At 37.8% G+C, this 20,393-nt stretch overlaps 1 protein-coding gene across 2 annotated transcripts; it reads left to right on the top strand.

The window, feature by feature from the left end:
• Positions 1-4,405: 4,405 nt before the first annotated feature.
• Positions 4,406-14,473, top strand: LOC309504272 (cytolytic toxin-alpha-like). 2 transcript variants are annotated; one of them, XM_082177323.1, is made up of 6 exons: positions 4,406-4,505; positions 9,452-9,544; positions 11,155-11,253; positions 11,542-12,885; positions 13,501-13,598; positions 13,685-14,473. In XM_082177323.1, exons 2-6 carry the CDS (start codon positions 9,454-9,456, stop codon positions 14,000-14,002), a joined length of 1,950 nt encoding a protein of 649 aa, XP_082033449.1. In that variant the 5' UTR covers positions 4,406-4,505; positions 9,452-9,453; the 3' UTR covers positions 14,003-14,473. The 2 variants fall into 2 exon arrangements, with proteins under 2 accessions (XP_082033449.1, XP_082033448.1); XM_082177322.1 differs by having other exon boundaries at positions 11,155-12,885.
• Positions 14,474-20,393: the final 5,920 nt, after the last annotated feature.

The following is a 20,393-nucleotide window of genomic DNA, read 5'->3' as shown; positions in this document are numbered from 1 at the left end:
AATTATGGTAGTGTGTGTTGATTGGTGTTTATATTTATTCAAGCTTGACAGCCTTATTGCCTTTTTGATTACTTTCTAATATATATCTCTAATTACAAATAAGTACAAAGATTAAATTGTTAAAAGGGATGCTTATAAGAGAGCTGAAACTGCTGAGTCTGTGAAGGGTTTTGATTACCGGTATATTACCCACCAAGTACATTGTTCTAAGCAGCGTACTGTCATTCTTAAAAAAGAAAACAAATCATTCATCATAATTTGCCTGCCTTATGTGTGTAACATATGTATATATAATCTCTCTTTTTTTATATATTATTTTTTTTTCAGACCAGCTCTTATATAAGAAAAACTGAAATCTGAGTGCAGAGACAAGCGAAGAAGAGAGTAGTAAGTATGGTTTTATCTCATATCACCTCCGATATAGAGATTTTTGAATCAGGCCTATTGAAAGGTGATTGACAGTTAGGAAAATGTTAGCAACGTGTCCATTTCAGGTGTCTAATTTTGAGTCATTCATGTAACAAATCTGTTTATTTATTTGTTTTTTTAGTAAAGCTGCAAGTCACTTGTCTTAGTTGTCCTGGCATACAATATTTTGCACAACTTCTAATTTCCTTAAATCTTTGCAACAGAGGTGAAGAGAGTGCATGTTAGCCTGACCACAATAGACACGTTCATGAGAAATAGGTTTAAATAAACCACAAGTATCAATTTACAACATACCCTCTAATACTCAAAGGTTGCTTTATTGCTGCAAATTTGAGTTGATTGAGTTGCAAGTTTGATTGAACTTTGCTCACTGTATGTTGTGTTGGGCTTCTTCTCATGTTCAATGTAACTCATAGAGAGCTATAGAGTGTATAGCACTCATAGAGTAACTATGAGTATACACTCTATGAGTGTAACTCTTAGGGCCCTATTTTAACGATCTGAAACGCAAGTGTCAAAGCGCAAAGCGCAAGTAACTTTGTGGGCGGGTCTCGGCGCTGTTGCTATTTTCCCGGCGGGATAAATGACTATTGCGCCAGGCGCAAATCTAAAATGGGTTGGTCTGAAGTAGCTTCATTATTCATAGGTGTGGTTTGGGCGTAACGTGAAATAAACCAATCAGAGCGTCATCTCACATTCCCTTTAAGAGCAAACGCGCTTTTTCCATAGCGGATTGCTATTGAAACGGCGGATTTGCCAGGCGCGCGCCAGGAGCGGTTCACAGCCAAGGAGAGCAACGCTCTCGTCACGGCCGTAAAAGAGAGAAGTTACATTGAAATGGAGAAACCCACCCAAATTAACTTCGGTTAAACAGGCGTATGATAATTTGGGTAAATGTGTAAGCTAGATGTATGCTTTTATAATAAATAGTCTATCTATCTATCTATCTATCTATCTATCTATCTATCTATCTATCTATCTATCTATCTATCTATCTATCTATCTATCTATCTATCTATCTATCTATCTATCTATCTATCTATCTATCTATCTATCTATCTATCGTAATAATGTATTCAAAAATGAAAACTGCTGCTTCTGTGTAGATGAGAGAATCAAAGTGTAGGCTATGTGCGTTGTGCACACGCTACATTGATTATGGCCAAGCATGCGCCCTTAAAATAGCATATGAATAACATGCGCAACGCGCCACTGACTTTAAACTATTTTTTCCTGGTTAGTGGCGCAATTGTTTTCTAAACCTGCAAAATAGCATGAATGAACGTTTGCGCCGGAACACGCCTCCTCTTTGCGCTGAACCGCCCCCGGGAGCGCAAGTGTATTTCCTAACTTACCGACGTGCTTCTGTGGAGGGAAAAGTCCGCTTTGCGCGGGTGCAAAATAGGAATGATACATGCGTCGGTGTACAAAGTCACTTGCGCTGGGTGCAAGATAGGGCCCATAGAGTGCTATAGACAAGAGGATAAAAATGGACACTCATGTCCAAATTGATACAATTTGTATTTATTTTGCAATGTACACAACAAGATATTAAAGTTTTCTTGATTTCAAAGTCTGTGTATGTCTAACACTTAATAATTTTTGCACTTTTAAGATACCATTTTGAATACTGAAAAAACTGCTTTATAATAAACTATGTGTAGTGCTAATACATTTTTAATGAGAAATGCTATTTAAATGTTCTTGAAGTACATTAAAATTAAGCTTCAAATATATTGTTTAAGACATATGAAAGTATATTTTTAATGAACTGTAAAGAAATACACTTAAATGCACTAAATGTACTTGAAGTGGTTCCATTTTAGCACAATTTAATATATTAAAATATAGTGCAAATAGCTTAAAATTGTACAAAATAATACATTTAATATGCAATCTGCGTATTAATTTTGAATTTGAATTTATTTATTAAAGGATAGCCTCTTGAGATGCAACATCTCATTTTCAAGAGGGTTCTATAAGGACCTATATAGGAACACCACACTTCCATTTTAATACTGGCTGCACAAGTCTACAATAGCAGCAAATAAGAAATTACAGTAAGGGTTAACAGTGGAACTAACTTAGAAATGATACTGAGACAACAGGGCTGGGTTTCCCGAAACCTTCTTAACGCTACGTCGTTCTTAAGTTACACCTTAAGCTGTACCTTATCGTTAATACGTGTTTCCTGAAACGTTCTTAGTTAAGTATACCTTCAGTAAGTCATACGTTCGGAAGGTTGGTCTGGACCACTCTTAGCTTTACCTTATCACTGTTGCAGGTCTATATGAAAATAATTCTGAAATTTTAATACACACAGACAGTGTTCATTTAGGCTAATTCAAGTGTTTTCATGCAAAGAATAAAATTGTCAATCACACTAATTGTTGTTAGAATTTTAATTATATTATTATTATTAATTTAATAAAAGAGTGCTTTTAAAGCCCAGTGAAAGCAGGCTACCGTCAGTTAAGTTCTATTCGGACGCTAATATTGTTTCTCATGGGCTCGTACGGTATTTTAAACATTTACAGGGGTAAGTCGTGATTTTAGTGCCGTCCGAATCCATAATATCAGTGTTTTTTCTCACCCAACCCGCGTAAAAATCCCTGTCCAAATTAGTACCTACTGTTTTTTGACAAACAGGTCGTGTGGTAATTTAATTGCCGTCTGAATCCACATCTCTGTAGCCTAGAAATCTAGACGCACCCTAGCGGCAGCAAAATGTTAGCAGCCAGGGTATTCTAGCAACTCTCCATTGACTTTCGAGCTGTAAAAACCTAAATTGGGTCAGGCCAATCACATCGTGTATAGAGTAGGCCGGGCGGGCTTAACATAATGACGACAGCGTTGCGACGGTTCCCTGCTACTTGAAAACAAAGAATGGCGGCTGCTGCTGGAGAACAGTCTTTTGAGTCGGCTTTGGCCACGACTCTGGAGGACTTGGAGTTAAGTTTTTCTTTGAGAAAAGAGCAAAGAACGGCACTTAAGTCATTCTTAAAAAAGGAAGATGTGTTCGTAGTTTTGCCGGCCAGATTCAAAAGTTGAATCTATCAACTAACATTAGCTCCACTGTTGGGATTTTAAAAGACAGCCGTTTATCCCGCCCCTCGGATTGAGCCGTGTCTATGGAGAGTTGCCAGACCTAACATCTTGATGTAGGTCTGGCTTGCCAGGCTAACATCTCTGAGTTTACAAGAAGAGATTCAAAATTCACTGTTTAAATCCTTTTTGATCACTGCCGAGCACCGTACATAAGATGTAAACTTTTATTACTGAAATGCTGGAAAGTATTTAAGAACAATATTTCATCGCAGCTCCACCTCAGCGAACAAAAATTGGAAAGAGATGAAAGCACGTAAAAATTTTGAAATGGTTATTGTGGCAGCAATATATGTTACAATTTTAAAATATGTAGGCTAGGCTATTATAGGCTATTATAGTTTGGATTATTTTGTATAATATCCAATAGTCCTAATAAATGTAATTTCAACTATTTCTGAAGTGCTTCTTTTATAAAAAACACCTCTTTCTAGCATAAAGCAGTGAAACAGCGCCTAGACAAGAGAATAATTGATTCTCGAGCCATCGATATCAACCAATTCAGCACCATCGCCACGGACAGCACCAGGTAACGTCGCACGTAAAAAGGTATATCTTAAGCAGCTTTCTAAGGTATAGTTCGGGGAACACGCCTAGTAATGGTATACCTTTAGTTAAGTTATACCTTTACGAGTCGTAAGGAGTCTTCGTAGCGCGCTAAGAGACAACGTTATCGGGAAACCCAGCCCAGACCTATAAGCCCTAAGGCCAAGCAATGCCAATCAAACCAAGAAACAAGGAACAGACACAAACTGTAACAGAAACCACAACCAGTCCAAACACAGGAGGAAGTGGGTAAGACTGACAGGTTTACAGATTGTAATCAAAACAAAAATGTGTTCAAGTAACATTTCTTTAAAAAAAATACTATAAATGTGACTAAAAACCAAGAGGGCTTCAGACTTCAACTGAAGACAGTATACCAGGCGACTTCTTTTTCCGAACATACTTGAGACACGCATAGATCCCAGGTGAGACATGACTTTAAAATGATACAAACATGAATTGTTGTGACTGTGAATAGCCACCAACAGTTGTTTAGACTGTAAAAATGTATTAGAGACAAGAAATATCATCAGACTAATCAGATGCAAATGTCAATTTGCCACAGGCGATGGATTGACATTTATAAATGGATAGAGTCACTCCATTCAGTGAAGGGACTATTTATGCTTTTAGTTGTCTTTATTGGAATTTTTAAACACTAAATTAGATACAATTGTAAGGGGTTTGGAAAACACTGGACCTAATACGTCTAGTGTTTTCCAAACCCCTTACAGGGTAGTGGGAAATCAATATCGCAAACATTTGCTTAGGGATATTGTATTGATACACGGACACAAAATATTGAACTTTCAAGGGCCTACATTTCTGAAATATATCCAGCTGCAGAACGGAAGTGAGGTGCTGAGCTTATGCAGTCTGGAGCTATACACTTCATTTTCTTTTATTAGATATTAGCTATTTTTACATGGATTTTGATTGGATCCATATCTACAGTATTTAACAACAATACTTTAACATAAGGTCACTTTTCAATTCATATATGCACAAGATCATGCCGTAGGCTACAATAAACAATATTTTAAAATCACGTTAATGAGAGAGAGAGAGAGAGAGAGAGAGAGAGAGAGAGAGAGAAATGTAAATGCAGTCAATGGTGAAGTAACTGATGACCTGCAGCTGTGTGCATTTAGAACGTGGATGAGAGTGATCGGAGTGTGTTGGTAGTATTTAATCATATGAAATTCTAAATAAACATTGAATACAAAGCCTCAGGCTGGTGGCTCGTCAGGAGCTAAAAATATTAGCGCACTCTCCTTGGGTCACAGAAACTGTTTTCGGTAACATTATTGCGTTTCAGCGTTGAATGAAGTTAAAGGTATAGCGGAGGATCTTTCCGAATTTTAGAAAAGACCCGCCCTCTCCAATTTTTTTAAAAATGCACATGCGCAACACTCTATCTGCTCCCGAGAGGGAACGCCTATTAAACATTCATGCAAGACAAAATGTCAAATGCCCTTCCGTGTTTTATTTACTTATTATACTGATCGATTGAGTGACCGAGGACTCAAGACATGATATGCAATGGAGAAGTAGCTTGTTGCATTTGTGTAATAAATACTATGGTGAACACATTGGAATTATCAAAAATGAACACACAAGGATTTAGAAAATTTCAGCGTGATACCATTTACCATTTGGTCATAAGGCTACTTTAGACAAATTGAGATGTTTACCGTGTCTACGCGGTGCATGACTTGTGCCAGGGCTAGCATCGCTAATCATAGCTTACATTAACTTTTACTAGCAGTGATTTTAAATGGATTTCTCCAAATAGCATGCCAAACTTTACCTGTCTAGTAGAATCTTCGCGACTGCGGCATCAGTGGGAAGCCCAACCTGTGCTTTTAGCGCACGCCAGCGTGTGAAATATTCACCCAAAATCACTCTGGTCTTGTTTCTATATTCTGCGGCCTTTCTCTTCTTATCATACACTTCGTATACATTTTTTCTCTTTCGACCCTCAGCCATTTTCAAAGGAATGGCTGAAACCGTAACTCATCACACATAATACACCTGAAAGTGCGCATGCGCAGAAAGCGAAAACTACCTAGGGACGAGCACGTATGACGGCCTTACGTAAACATATCACCAGAATGATTGACACTTAGGTGGACCAATAGTATAGGCTACCCACCCGGAAAAAGAAAATCCTCCGCTATACCTTTAAGCATATTTTTTAACTAACGGTTTATGTATGCTCAATAGTTTTCTCAATGCTCTATATGATTAGATATATGATTATATGATTGTGCAAATAAAAGTATATATGCATAGTGCGGCCTCTCTCCTACTTTACGTATTCTATATGATTAGAAAAAAATGGTGAGATTTGTGAAATTAGCAACCCTGCAGCACTTTCACAAGGTTTTAGTTCAATTCTACAAGCTTATCACAACAATTAAAATGTTAAAATTGAATTACAAGTGGTTAAATTGATCAACTACAAAGCTAAAAGTTACCAATGGGGGTGCATTTATAAATGTGTATATGGAGAAGACATAATTGGCATACTTGGCAGCCGGGTGCGGGTAGTGCTTAGCTGGTCTCTGGTGCCTGTGAGCTTTAGCCACTGAGCGGGGCTGGCTGAGGAGGCGGCGTTCTCTTAGGGCGCCCTGAAGCCGAACATGAACTCTTGGGCAGGAAATGTCGCATTGCTTACGGTGACTTCTGCGCCTCGGTGAACCGCTCAGAAAAGCCTTTGACCACTGGCCCGAAGAGGCTGGTGTTGGAGATAGGCGCGTCCAGGAAGGCCGTCCTGTCCATGTCCTTGATTTCAGTCAGGTTCAGCCAAAGATGGCGCTCCAACATGATAAGGCTAGCTATCCCCCAGGCGATCCGTAGTGCTGCACAGGTCCCCAAAAGCCTCTGGATCCGGTCCAGCCTCGTCCATTGCACGGAGGAGCCTGGCCTGATACACTTGAAGAACGGCCATGGTGTTAAGGGCCGACACAGCTTGGCCAGCGGCGGCGTAGGTGCGACTAGCGAGAGCTGACGTAGTGCGGCACGGCTTGGATGGGTGGACCGCCTTGGTTCTCTATCCTCTAGAGGTGGGTGGGCAGAGGTGGGCGGGCAAAGGTGCACGGCCACTTCCAGGTGGGGCATCTTATAATACATCTTCTCTGCGCCATCGATAATCGAGGGCGTGGCAGAGGTAGAAGATTTCATGCACACTAAATACGGGGTGCGGCATGACTTCGTGAGCTCCTCGTGAACTTCTGGTAAACAGGGCACTGGTCTCTGGAGGGGGGCCTGCTGGCGCCCTTGCAAAAAGCACCCGTCGAGCCGGCTCACGGTGGGCTCCTCAGGCGGTGACCACTCGATCCCGAAGTCGCTGACGGATTTTTTTTAGGACGCGGATAAGCTCGGCATCGACACTCAATGAGAGGCATTTGAAACAACGCTCTCAGAAAATTGGCTTTTTTAGCAGGTGTCGCGGCGAGCAAAGGTGTTCAAAGTTTTATCTGATTATTTTGTTGATTGTCACCATTGTTGAGATTCATACGCTGATTTTTGATGTCTGTGTTGATCTAAATCATACAAAAGTTCAAAATTGTTTTTGTACACTATGTGGTTTTAAGGTTATTCAGTGATCTGTTTGTCACTGCTGGCTCGCATACTGTAGGGTCACAGAGCTATTATACTCATAAACATGAAATGTATTTACATTCCTCATTCAATGAAAGATTTATGAGATCAGTGAACCAGGCAACTACATGATGATTATGTCAACATCAATAAATAGAAAACATTACCTGATCACATTTTCTCTCTGATTTTCGTGCCATAACGAATGTGTTTTATAAACACACAGTTAAAGCAGACAGAGAAAATCTAAAGTTTGAAAGTCAAGGGTCAAGAGCCCAACTAAAGCAAACACTAATCTCCATAATAGTGACTTCAAAGTTTATTATTTTCAATAAAACATCAACATCTAAACCTCTAGTAATTCTCAATAACAACTTTTGTGACAAATTGGTTTGTAATACAATATTTTTGTGTAAACTGGTAAATTTACTGGCAACCACAGCTGCCAGATTATAATTTTTTTTAACCATAAATTGAAGTTCAGTGCCATAAGACCTAAAATATTTCACAGTTTTTTTTTTTTTTACGGTAAAGCACTTGCAACCAGCTGCCAGCTTTTTACCGTAAACTTTAGTTCAATTCCGTAAAACCTAAAATATGTCTACCGTATTTTTACGATAAAGTACTGGCAACCACAGCTGCCAGTTTTTTACAGTAAACTTTAGCTCGGTGCCATAAAACCTAAAATATTACCACTATATTTTTTACGGTAAAGCGCTTGGAACCAGCTGCCAGTTTTTTAGCGTAAACTTTAATTCAATGCCGTAAAACATAAATATTTCTACCTTATTTTTTACGGTAAAGTACTGGCAACCACAGCTGCCAGTTTTTTACCTTTAAATTTAAATTCAATGCCGTAAAACACAAATCGCTACCGTATTTTTTACGATAAGGTACGGAATATGCAAAGGTATGTTTTTTTTTTACAGTGTACTTCTAAAATCCTTACATTTTACAGTATTGTACTGTAAAATTAGACAAAATGTCCCGTGAGAGCTATTAAAGTTTTTCACTGTATATAGTAAGGTTACATACTGTTAACCAATTAACATGTGTTTTCTGTAGCATTTTTACAGCTTTTTACCATTAAAATTACTAAAATGTTTTGTATTACTGTACATACCTAAAGCGCTTTACAATCATGTCAGGGGTCTCTCCTCAAAATGTTCCTTGAAATGGTAATACATCACAATATTTTGCAATATATTTTATTGTAATACTCAGCATATATAAAAAAAAAAAAATCGCAAAAATGTCTTATCATGGCTCAAGTGATATAGGGTACAACAGGGCTAAAGCCAATTTGCTTTTCACTTCTCCCATATTGTATGATTGCACACACAAAAAAGGTTTGTATTGAACATTTATGGAGCAACAGATTTTGTGTGAAAATAAATCATACGTTTAAATAAACTAGATAGCATGATTGACAAATTTTTTAAATGTATATGTTGTTGTAGAAGATGGATAGGCTATACAATATTTTTTAGCTTGTCGTGTGGAAGTAGGTCTCCTAGTGAGTAGCAGTCAGGTGAGATGTTGATATTGGTCTCTCATGCACACTGTGCTCCCAACAATGATTGCAGTCAATGCACCCTAATGTATTTTTCACATTTTATAACATTAGTGCAATACCGTTGAATACTCGCCCCTGATTGTTTCGGATACTTGTTATCTACATTGTCACAACATTTTTGTTGATAAAGTTACTTTTAATCTTACAATTCATAAATATTCTCTATGTTCAATGTTAAAATTACTACAGGCATGGAATCAAAGCCCATGGAAGTGACAGCCCTAGGAAGGCCGCTGTTTCCTGGTATGCTTTATGACTGCCGCAGCGATTGCTTCATTCCAGGTAGTGTACCTACTTTTTTTTTTTTTTTATGATTGTTGTTCCCCTTTTCACGCAATTGTGAATCAAAAACATTACATGAGGGGTATTGATTTGAAAAAATCAGGTAAAGAGGTTTAAAAATGCCTATTCCCTTTAAAAAAACGCTTGCAAAACTCAGTGAGTGAGAGAATCGTGCCAAAACTATAAGCGCAGCTAAAAGAAAGACTGAACTGTACATATTTAGGGTTATTTAGGGAACTTCTTGCCCTACAAACACAAGTCATTTAGTCACTTGCAACAGGTTTTTTTTTTGTTGTTTTTTTACACATACAGATTGGTTCAATGCAGTCAACCTGTTTTGCAGTTCTCTAAACTGTTGTTTTCGCTTGCAAATCACTGTTCACATGCAGGCTTGAAACACTTTTGGCGGCATTTCGGATAAAAAACAAATCGCCAAAAGTGTAAGCATGGAAAAATGGAAGTCAGAAGAATACAGTTCATATTTATTTTGCGTTAGCATGAAGCTGCAGTTTCACAATACATGAATTACACTTACGAATAACAGTAAAATTCTGCAAATCATTTTCTTACGCTGATTTACACTTTTACAAAGCTTCTCTTGCTCATGCAAATTTAATTCACGCTTACAATCAGGGCTGGACTGGGTCAAAAAATTGGTCCTGTCATTTTGGCCCAGACTGGCCTACATATGATCATAAACACCACCCATCTTTGTACGCCCTTATAACCACTAATGCCATGTAATGAGTGAGGAGGAACGAGTGAGAGTTAACAGATGAAATAAGTACAAAATTGACATTTATTAATACAATTGGACTATAATCCACAGTGATGAATCCTAAAACAAGCTATAAGCTGCATTGGCAAAGCAATACCAGTGTTTCTCACAGGATTTTTGGTAAGACTTCGGCCCTTCTAGGTGGAAATAATGCGTAACTGGGTAATGGGTTCCTACACTCATGACATAGCCTAAGTGTTTTGAAATTAGTTCTGCTTACCGCAGGCTCTACACTTTCTCATCTCTCTCCTGATCCTCCTCACTATCATCATCAGCCACTGGAGCTGATGAAGGTCCTGCTGCTGCAGAAAACATTTGACACATTTTACAGCGTCTGCTTGAAGGGCCTGTTTCTATTTTTCACACTATTTCTCTGCACATTCCTTGCGTTTCTTCTCCATCTCTCTGACTATTTTGACAGATACACACTGACACTGCACGCTCGCTCCGAGCCCAGAGGGGGAGGTGTTTAAAGATGTGAGTGCACCAGCTGTCAATCAAGAAAAGAACCAATGGGCCGCTGATCTACATGTTTCATTTAAAAAAAGAAAAATAACGCTGACTTTTTTTGACCAATGCATTACCCCGGCACAAACCCAGCGGCGGCTGCGCCGCCAATTAAGCAAAACAAAACAAACGGATGGGTCGCCGATGTACGAGTTATATGGTGCTTTAAGAAAAATTTTAATTAAAATTTTAATTAAAAAAAGTATTAGATGTATCTGCCCAAAAAACAAGTCGGCCCACCGACACTTCCACAAATCTTACCCTGCCCATCATGCGACTCTTTATGGCATCATTTCATTCATCCTTCATACACTTCTCATTTCAGGTGTTACTCTGTGGGATAAGAAATCATTAAAGAACGATTTGGACAACCGTCTACAGCCCCGGACAGATTTGAAGTTCAGTACCTCTGACACTCTCTCTAGTAAGTTCAGTTTCATGGATATAAGTGCTTCCCTGAAGGCCAGTTTCTTGGGAGGGCTGGTGGAGGTGGGAGGATCTGCCAAGTTCCTGCGTGATACTAAATCCTCAAACCAACAGTCCAGAGTAACAATGAATTATAGTGAAACCACCAGATTTGAACAGCTCACTATGACTCAGCTGGGCAAGTTCACCTACCCTAAGGTCTTTGACCAGAAAACTGCAACTCATGTGGTCACAGCTGTACTGTACGGAGCTCAGGCTTTCATGGTGTTTGATCTGACTTTTTCAGACAATGAAAACAAACAGGAGATTGAGGGGGCTCTGAATGCCATGGTCAAGAAGATTCCTACATTTTCAGCTGAAATGGATGCATCTGGACATATGACCAAAGATGAGCAGGAGCTAGCTTTGAATATTGCCTGCACATTTCATGGTGACTTCCATCTTAAGAAAAACCCCAACACATACATGGAGGCCCTTGATTTGTACAAGACGCTCCCCTCTGTGCTGATGGAGAATTCCCAGGGTGCAGTTCCAATAAAAGTCTGGCTATATCCTCTTCATCTACTGAATGATAATGCAGCTAAGTTGGAGAGAGAAATCAGCACAAGTCTGGTTTCCAACATTGAAGATATAATAGAGCAGCTGGAAAAAGTAGAGAGGACATTAAACGACCTGTCAGAAAATCAACTGTTAGAATTTTTCAGTGACGTCAAAAAGAGTCTGCACTCATTTAAGATATCATTTAGCATTTACAAGGCGGCCCTCCAGAAAGCAGTCAGCAGGGTCTTGCCTGCTATTCGAGGAGGTGGAATGGAGGAGGTGTCCCTGGCAAACATCCTGGAGATTCACCATAACTCCCCTTTTAATGCTGACATGCTTAACAAGTGGTTAAATGATGCAAAGTCTCTACTTAACATCTTGAGTTCTTACATCAAGACACTGAAGGGGATCGAAATGGAAGACTCAGTTGGTCTCAACACCATCCTCCTTGATCCTGATATTGATGTTGTGGTGTCCTTGACCTTCACATCTCTGAAGAATGAAGACACGTATCTTTCAGATCTGGATACTTTTCTGAAATCTGACAAGTTTAAAGAGCTTGATGGGACCATGTTATTTAATATGTCTGACATGTCTGTCCCATGGTTCACTGATCCTGATGTCATACTGAAGATGAGAGAGAACTTATCCCGCTTCAGAGGTTTTTCAGAGGCCAATGAAAATGACACGAGAATCCTCTTCATTATTTCTGCCATCTCTGATGCCTCCAATACAGGCTCCTCCATCTACCTGTATGAACAAGGGAAACTGACTGACCCACACTTCCAGCCTGTGTCCAAACCGCCCCCACCGATGATGAAGAGTGTCCAGGACCAAACTGTGTCCCTGAAACTGCAGAAATCCCCAACTGGAGAAACAGTGAAGTACAGAGTTGAGTACAAGCAAGTAAAAGCAAAAATAAAAGCAGATTCTGGAGCTGAAGAACAGTGGCTTGTCATAGACACAGCTGATGAAGACTTTACTCTGACTGGATTGGTGTCTGGAGAGCAGTATTTGATCCGCTACAGGATAGTGGGTAAAATAGGAGTGAGTGAAGCCAGCGACACTGTCAGCCCAATACCATCCTCAGGTAAGTGTCATTTGCACATTTATATGTTTTTTTTGTTTTGTTTTTTTGTTTGTTTTTTAATTAATCCAAATTGGCTCTGTTCACACAGCCATTATTTGGGATTGACAACTGTATTTAATATCAGGTGTGATGTCGAACAAATTATACTGTTCTACCATCATTTATATTACTCGTAAATTATGACAGTGATTTCAGAAAACTGTACTAACCTTGAGTCTGAGGGGATAGAGGAGGAGAGGGGGAGCAAAATCCATAGCCGGAGACTTTTCTTCATTCACTTCATACATTCACTTTTGCCTCTGTTGGTAAAAAAAATTAAAAAAATTAATTCAATCAGCATCTTGTATTTCACTTTTAGCGATTAGAGCGTTGAGAAAAAAATACATGCCAGAGGCTTGCCTACCTTTGGTATATCAACCAATCATTGAGAGATGTTAATTACTAATGTACCAATCAACTTATGTTTAACAACAACAAAATATCCTATGGAGAGGATCCCCAGGCAGTCTGCTACAATTTAGTGTGCCTCTTTCATTTAAAAACCCAGCAGCCGCCACTGCTTATCACTCTAAAACATGACTGACAACTAGAACTCTAAACTGTTTGTTTTTTTAGCACATCCTGTGATTGTGGGAGGGCTAGAAGGTGCTGAGTTCAACTTCACAACCTCTTCCAGTAGCACCTTTAAGGAGATCTACATTACTTACTCCGAGGTGTGTAAAGATTGTTTACATTCTATTTTTATTCCTTTATTTATTTATTTATTTTTATTCACATGAAATGTATTTGTGCCTTTTAGACATCACTGAACACAATCCAAGTGATTTTCAGCAGTGGCAACATGATGAACGTTGGAGACGTAAAAGGACCCAAAGAAGAAAAACTCATACTTGCCAACGCTAAAATGGACACAGCAACGCTGTGGCCGACCTCAGATAAAAACAAACTCGGGGGTCTGGAATTTGTCTTTGATGATGATGAGAAAACACAGATGTCTTGTAAATGTGGCACACTGGGTAACCCTGAGAGTGTTGATGTAAAGTCAGGAAAGTGTTATGGAATTACAGGGAGAAGCAATGGCAGGGAAATTGTTGCCTTGGGTTTCTACTTCATTTAGATGCCTCAAGCTATACACATGTACACATACACATAGAAAAATCATTTCTTCTGCAGACATCTGAACCGCATTCATATACTCGAAACATTTATAAGTGAGATTTTAGGAATCAAAGCGACATATTTTAATCAATCAATAATATTTTTGTTTTCAAATTTAAATCATAATATTATAATATGTTTTGGTATTTGTTGGGTAATTATTTTTAGGTGAATGTAACCATAATAAAAAAATTAACTCCAATAACAAATGACAAATTAAACATATGAAGTGTATGAGCCAATCATTAAACAGTGATTGTATTTAGTTTTTTTTTTAGGGAGAACAATGTATTGCATATTTTGTTTCATCCATTTATGTCTACATTTTTTCCTTTATCTTCTATATTCCTTTGTATCTTGTGGAATTATAATAAATGTTGGTGAACTTGTACATTAACAATGAAGAGTTTAACTTGACTTTTAAAAAGCCTGATAGCCTCTCTTACTGTTTTTTTGAAGATTACATGTTTTTCATGTGACCCTTTATTCTGATGCACACAAATGTTATATTCACAGTATTTGTATTCATAGTAACAATCTAATTAAATAGGATTTAAAAGCTAAAGCAACCTGGAAGAAATAAAAACAGCAAAAACAAACAAACAAAAAAAAAAAAACCTTTAAAAGTGTACTTTCAAGAAATCTCTCTCTCTCTCTCAACATTTTTGTGAGCAAATACAAATGAGGAATGCAAAATATTTGCAAGAGAACGCAAAAGCATTTCCAAATAAATTTCCTCGCATCTCTTATTTTTTCCATCACCATCTCCCTTTAGGGCAGTGGTTCCCAAACTTTTGAGAGTGCTGTACCATTCTTCTTCCACTTAGACTGTCACATCTTTTAAATATTTGCCTCCTTTAAAAGATTTTCAAGTGCACTTTTCTTTTTTTTTCTTTTCTTTTTTAACCCTATTAAATGCATGTGTCATGTTCTGTCAAATTCTTAAATTTCCATTAATCTAATTATCACTATAATAAAGCAATAAATTAAACTAAATCAGTAAGTTCTTATCAAAAGCCATCTTTGCACTGCAGTGGCACATGCAGGCTGCAGTGCAATTGTGAGTGGCTAAACTCTTTTAGTTATGAATAAAGATAGTATTTGGGTCATTCCTGAGATTCGGATATATTTCAGTCCCCCAGATTTTTTAATAAAATATTAAAAGCTTTTTACATTATAATGAATGCAAAAAAAAAAATGTATCATAAAGTAATCTTATTTATATTGTACACTAAGCATTTTGTCATGTCCCTGAGGCACTTCACTGAATTTATACAAAATGTGCACAGTGTCTAAACATTTTTGGCAATATTGTAAGCATTTATTTGTTACTTTCTTGTGATTTTTATTTTTATTTTTTTAAATGCAAGTTTTGAAAAAACAAACAAAAAACAGACTATAAAGTTATGTCCCTCAGTCTGAACTCATCCTCGTCACGCCAACTGTTCACTACCTATAATAATTTAGACTCCACCCTGACCCATATGTGACATAATTTAACAGAAATGACATAATTCAGGTCTTTTTAACAGTGGTGCAGAAGTATATCATATTTTTTTATTCATATTTTTGTGGCCTATTATAGTCAAGGGAAGGGCACTGTCAAGCTTAACAACTCAACCCCATCACATAAAATTAATATGAAAAATATTACAATGTATACAATGTACTTATTTCATTTCTGCCATATGTGACCCTGGATCACAAAACCAGTCACATGTCGCATGGGTATATTTGCGGCAATAGCCAACAATACATTGTAGGGGTCAGAATTATCGATTTTTCTATTATGCCAAAAGTCATTAGGATATTATAAGATCATGTTCCATGAAGATATTTTGTAAATTTCCTACTGTAAATATATAAAACATTTATTTTTGTGAGTGAATGCAGCACAATCGTGAACATATATGGACAACTTTAAAGGTGATTTTCTCAATGTTTCGATTTTTTTGTACCCTCAGATTCCAGATTTTCAAATGGTTGTATCTCTGCCAAATATTGTCCTATCCTAACATCCTATCCTAAAGCTATTCAGCTTTCAGGTGATGTTTAAATCTCAATTTCAAAACATGTTCACCCATGTAATGGTTTTGTGGTCCATGGTCACATATATGGTCTACTCTCCTACACTACAGTAGGTACAGTACAGTAGTGGCCATTTTGTGCAACAAAAAAACAAACAAAACAACCCCATCACACTCAACCCTGTCACATATCTGTATATTTCTCATTGTTTTGGGGTTGAGTCTTTCACTTCATTTATGAATAATTTTCATTAAAAACAAACATGGTTTCAGTGAAGATACTTACAAAAATAATGACAACTCATAATTTTGGTTATAAATATAATATTTGATGTAATTTGTCCACTTAAACACTGACAAGCATCCTATGTCAGAAATGGCAGCCACTTAAGTAGTAGAAAGTGTTGTGCATAAAAATATGTTGTCCCAGAAAGAAGGGCACAATATGAGAAAGAGAAAAGCATGAATCATTTTCACTCACTATACCATAATACTAAATACAATGCAAACATTCACCTGCCTTCTGAGTCTTTCTGGTAGAACTATCTGTCTGTTGAACGTACAAGGATTAATCTTCTCAGAATTTCTTGGAATGTTAACATTCTTAAAAAAGATGTAATATTTTTTTCTGGTTGATCTGAACAAAACTAGCAATTTCCATCAATATCCATACATACACAAAGTAGAACTGTTAACATAAATGTTATGAAGGATTTTCAAATGTAATTCCCGAAGTTTACACAAAATCGAAAAGGGAGTAACCAAGCTTTTTTCCAAAATAATCTCTGGGAAACAACAACAACAACAACAAAAAGTAAAAATCTATTTTTGTAAAATAACTGTCTAATACATTTATTTGATAACTTTTTACTATTAATGTCTACCCCATTTACAGTTTTTCTCGATTGCTAACACACTAACTGGTTCAGTTGGCCCAATTTCCCAAACCATTCATTCAGTTCTAGAAACAAAAATACATTTCTCTAAAGGTTTAACACATTTTTCACACACGTTCCAATTTTCTCAATGTCTTCTGCAAAACTCTACACAAAAATGGCCTCTTTTGAACACGGTGTTCTCATTCAGAACACACAAACACACAACATAATTACCTCAAGTGTGAACTCAAATAGCACACATTTATCCATGTGTAAACATTAAAGCAAAACTGATGGCACACCAATCATTATGGAGTGCTTTGGAAAATGAATCCTGGTGATGGGAGACAAGAGAAAGAGGAGTGGAAATGAGAAATGAAGAGGACAGGCCCAAAAGACATTTGTTCCTGATGAAATACAAAGCACTATTGACCATGTTCTTGTGCAGGAATGACCATGAGGGAAGCTGGTCTACAGGCTAATCTACAGGGTTTTTATATTACTTACAGTGTAATTCAACCCGTTCTCATACCCAAATCGTCACTTTTTCGTCACTTTCAACCATGCTTCAATAGAGACGCATAACCCTACCACATACCTAAACCTACCCATAACCGAAGCGTCACATATGGACGCTAAAGGGTGCTTTGTGCGTCGGATATTGACGAACTTTCGAAAGCGTCAGTTACATGACGCCTAAACCTACCCATAACCGAAGCGTCACATATGGACGCTAAAGGGTGCTTTGTGCGTCGGATATTGACGAACTTTCGAAAGCGTCAGTTACATGACGCCTAAACCTACCCATAACCGAAGCGTCACATATGGACGCTAAAGGGTGCTTTGTGCGTCGGATATTGACGAACTTTCGAAAGCGTCAGTTACATGACGCCTAAACCTACCCATAACCGAAGCGTCACATATGGACGCTAAAGAGTGCTTTGTGCGTCGGATATTGACGAACTTTCGAAAGCGTCAGTTACATGACGCCTAAACCTACCCATAACCGAAGCGTCACATATGGACGCTAAAGAGTGCTTTGTGCGTCGGATATTGACGAACTTTCGAAAGCGTCAGTTACATGACGCCTAAACCTACCCATAACCGAAGCGTCACATATGGACGCTAAAGGGTGCTTTGTGCGTCGGATATTGACGAACTTTCGAAAGCGTCAGTTACATGACGCCTAAACCTACCCATAACCGAAGCGTCACATATGGACGCTAAAGGGTGCTTTGTGCGTCGGATATTGACGAACTTTCGAAAGCGTCAGTTACATGACGCCTAAACCTACCCATAACCGAAGCGTCACATATGGACGCTAAAGGGTGCTTTGTGCGTCGGATATTGACGAACTTTCGAAAGCGTCAGTTACATGACGCCTAAACCTACCCATAACCGAAGCGTCACATATGGACGCTAAAGGGTGCTTTGTGCGTCGGATATTGACGAACTTTCGAAAGCGTCAGTTACATGACGCCTAAACCTACCCATAACCGAAGCGTCACATATGGACGCTAAAGAGTGCTTTGTGCGTCGGATATTGACGAACTTTCGAAAGCGTCAGTTACATGACGCCTAAACCTACCCATAACCGAAGCGTCACATATGGACGCTAAAGAGTGCTTTGTGCGTCGGATATTGACGAACTTTCGAAAGCGTCAGTTACATGACGCCTAAACCTACCCATAACCGAAGCGTCACATATGGACGCTAAAGGGTGCTTTGTGCGTCGGATATTGACGAACTTTCGAAAGCGTCAGTTACATGACGCCTAAACCTACCCATAACCGAAGCGTCACATATGGACGCTAAAGGGTGCTTTGTGCGTCGGATATTGACGAACTTTCGAAAGCGTCAGTTACATGACGCCTAAACCTACCCATAACCGAAGCGTCACATATGGACGCTAAAGGGTGCTTTGTGCGTCGGATATTGACGAACTTTCGAAAGCGTCAGTTACATGACGCCTAAACCTACCCATAACCGAAGCGTCACATATGGACGCTAAAGGGTGCTTTGTGCGTCGGATATTGAAGCATGGTTGAAAGTGACGAAAAAGTGACGATTTGGGGTGAGAATGTAATTACACTCCACAGTAGTTTAGATTTGGGAACTTTTCACTATTTGATGTACAGTAAATTCTGTAGTAGCCTACATCTTGCAACCCCCTCAAACTCTTAATTGTCAAATTGATTTGTAGCCAAGAACTTCCGACATTTGGTATTTTTTGCAGAAATGAGAGACGAGATAGGGAGAGAAAGTATTTTGTCAGAAGACTCAGAAACTGTTGTATGGCAAATATGATCATTATCAGTACTGCAATGAAAATTGGCCAATGATGCTAAATTAATTAATTAATTTATTTATTTATTTATTTATTTATTCATTCATTCATTCATTCATTCATTTGCTGTATTCATTTATTTTATGTACATGACAGTAGCCTATACATTGCATTGCAGTTCATATTCAATGTCAACTTTTCTACTGTTTTGCAAGATCTCTTTACAATGTAATGAAAATACACTTTTCTTAAAGCTTATTGTTGAATTTCACTGCACCTCTCTATTTATGTTGTATACTGTAATAGACATTGAACTGTAAAATGATATACCTGATTGCCAAAAGGAGGTTTTTGTAACGGTGTTTTGAATTGATCTCACCAGTGTGTAAGACTATGTTGTATGTGTTTTGAGAGCAAAGTTAATTTTTTTCTGCAAGATTGAATGGTTTTGATTTTCATTTTGACCTATAAAAAAAGGAAGTATGGGGAAATGGGTGAGAAGTTATGGATTTGTGTTTAGAGTTTTGAGAAAAGGAGGCATAATTTCAAGAAATGAGTTTAAGCAATCGAGAAAAACTGTAAACGAAGCACAAGTTTAATTCTATGAATATGAAGGAACAACATATGGCTTCTCATCAACATCAATGGACCCGATTTTTTTTATTTTTTGTTTTTGTTTTATCACATAGTAATATTCTTTATATTTAATAGGAAATTACCCTTTGCTCATGAAATTTTCATAAGAAAGCAATTGAGCTGACTGGTCCTATAGGTCAGATAAAAAGTACAGTAAATATCTCTATCCATCAAACTTTGTAAATAAAGAGATTTCCTGTTAACTAATGTTAACTAATCCACAAGATTGCTTTATGTGGGTAAATGTTATATATATATAGGCCTTAAGGCTTGCAGATAGAAGTTGGACAATGCCACGGGCAGTTTGGTAATATCACACAATAACAAGAAACGCAAACCTCCAACCTTTTTAAAAAATAGTGTATGGTTTAAAAAAAACATAGAGTCTTGATTTAAGTAGAAAGCTCCCTAGTAAAAAAATTAAATAAAAACCTATACTAAAATCTGTTTAAAATACATTTAGTATACTTCAAATAAATTAACATATCACTTAAGACTTACTGACATAAAATTATAATTAAA

Source organism: Leuciscus leuciscus (assembly GCF_965113295.1).
Source record: "Leuciscus leuciscus genome assembly, chromosome: 1".
Classification (NCBI taxonomy): Eukaryota; Metazoa; Chordata; class Actinopteri; order Cypriniformes; family Leuciscidae; genus Leuciscus; species Leuciscus leuciscus.
The sequence above is the reverse complement of the archived record's forward strand: the minus strand, read 5'-3'. Positions and strand labels throughout refer to the sequence as shown.

Coding starts and splice junctions, on each gene's coding strand:
- LOC309504272 (XM_082177322.1), top strand. CDS start 9,454: ATGGAATCAAAGCCCATGGAAGTGACAGCCCTAGGAAGGCCGCTGTTT. Junction 9,545..11,154: donor CAGCGATTGCTTCATTCCAG/GTAGTGTACCTA, acceptor TTCTCATTTCAG/GTGTTACTCTGTGGGATAAG. Junction 12,886..13,500: donor CAGCCCAATACCATCCTCAG/GTAAGTGTCATT, acceptor TTGTTTTTTTAG/CACATCCTGTGATTGTGGGA.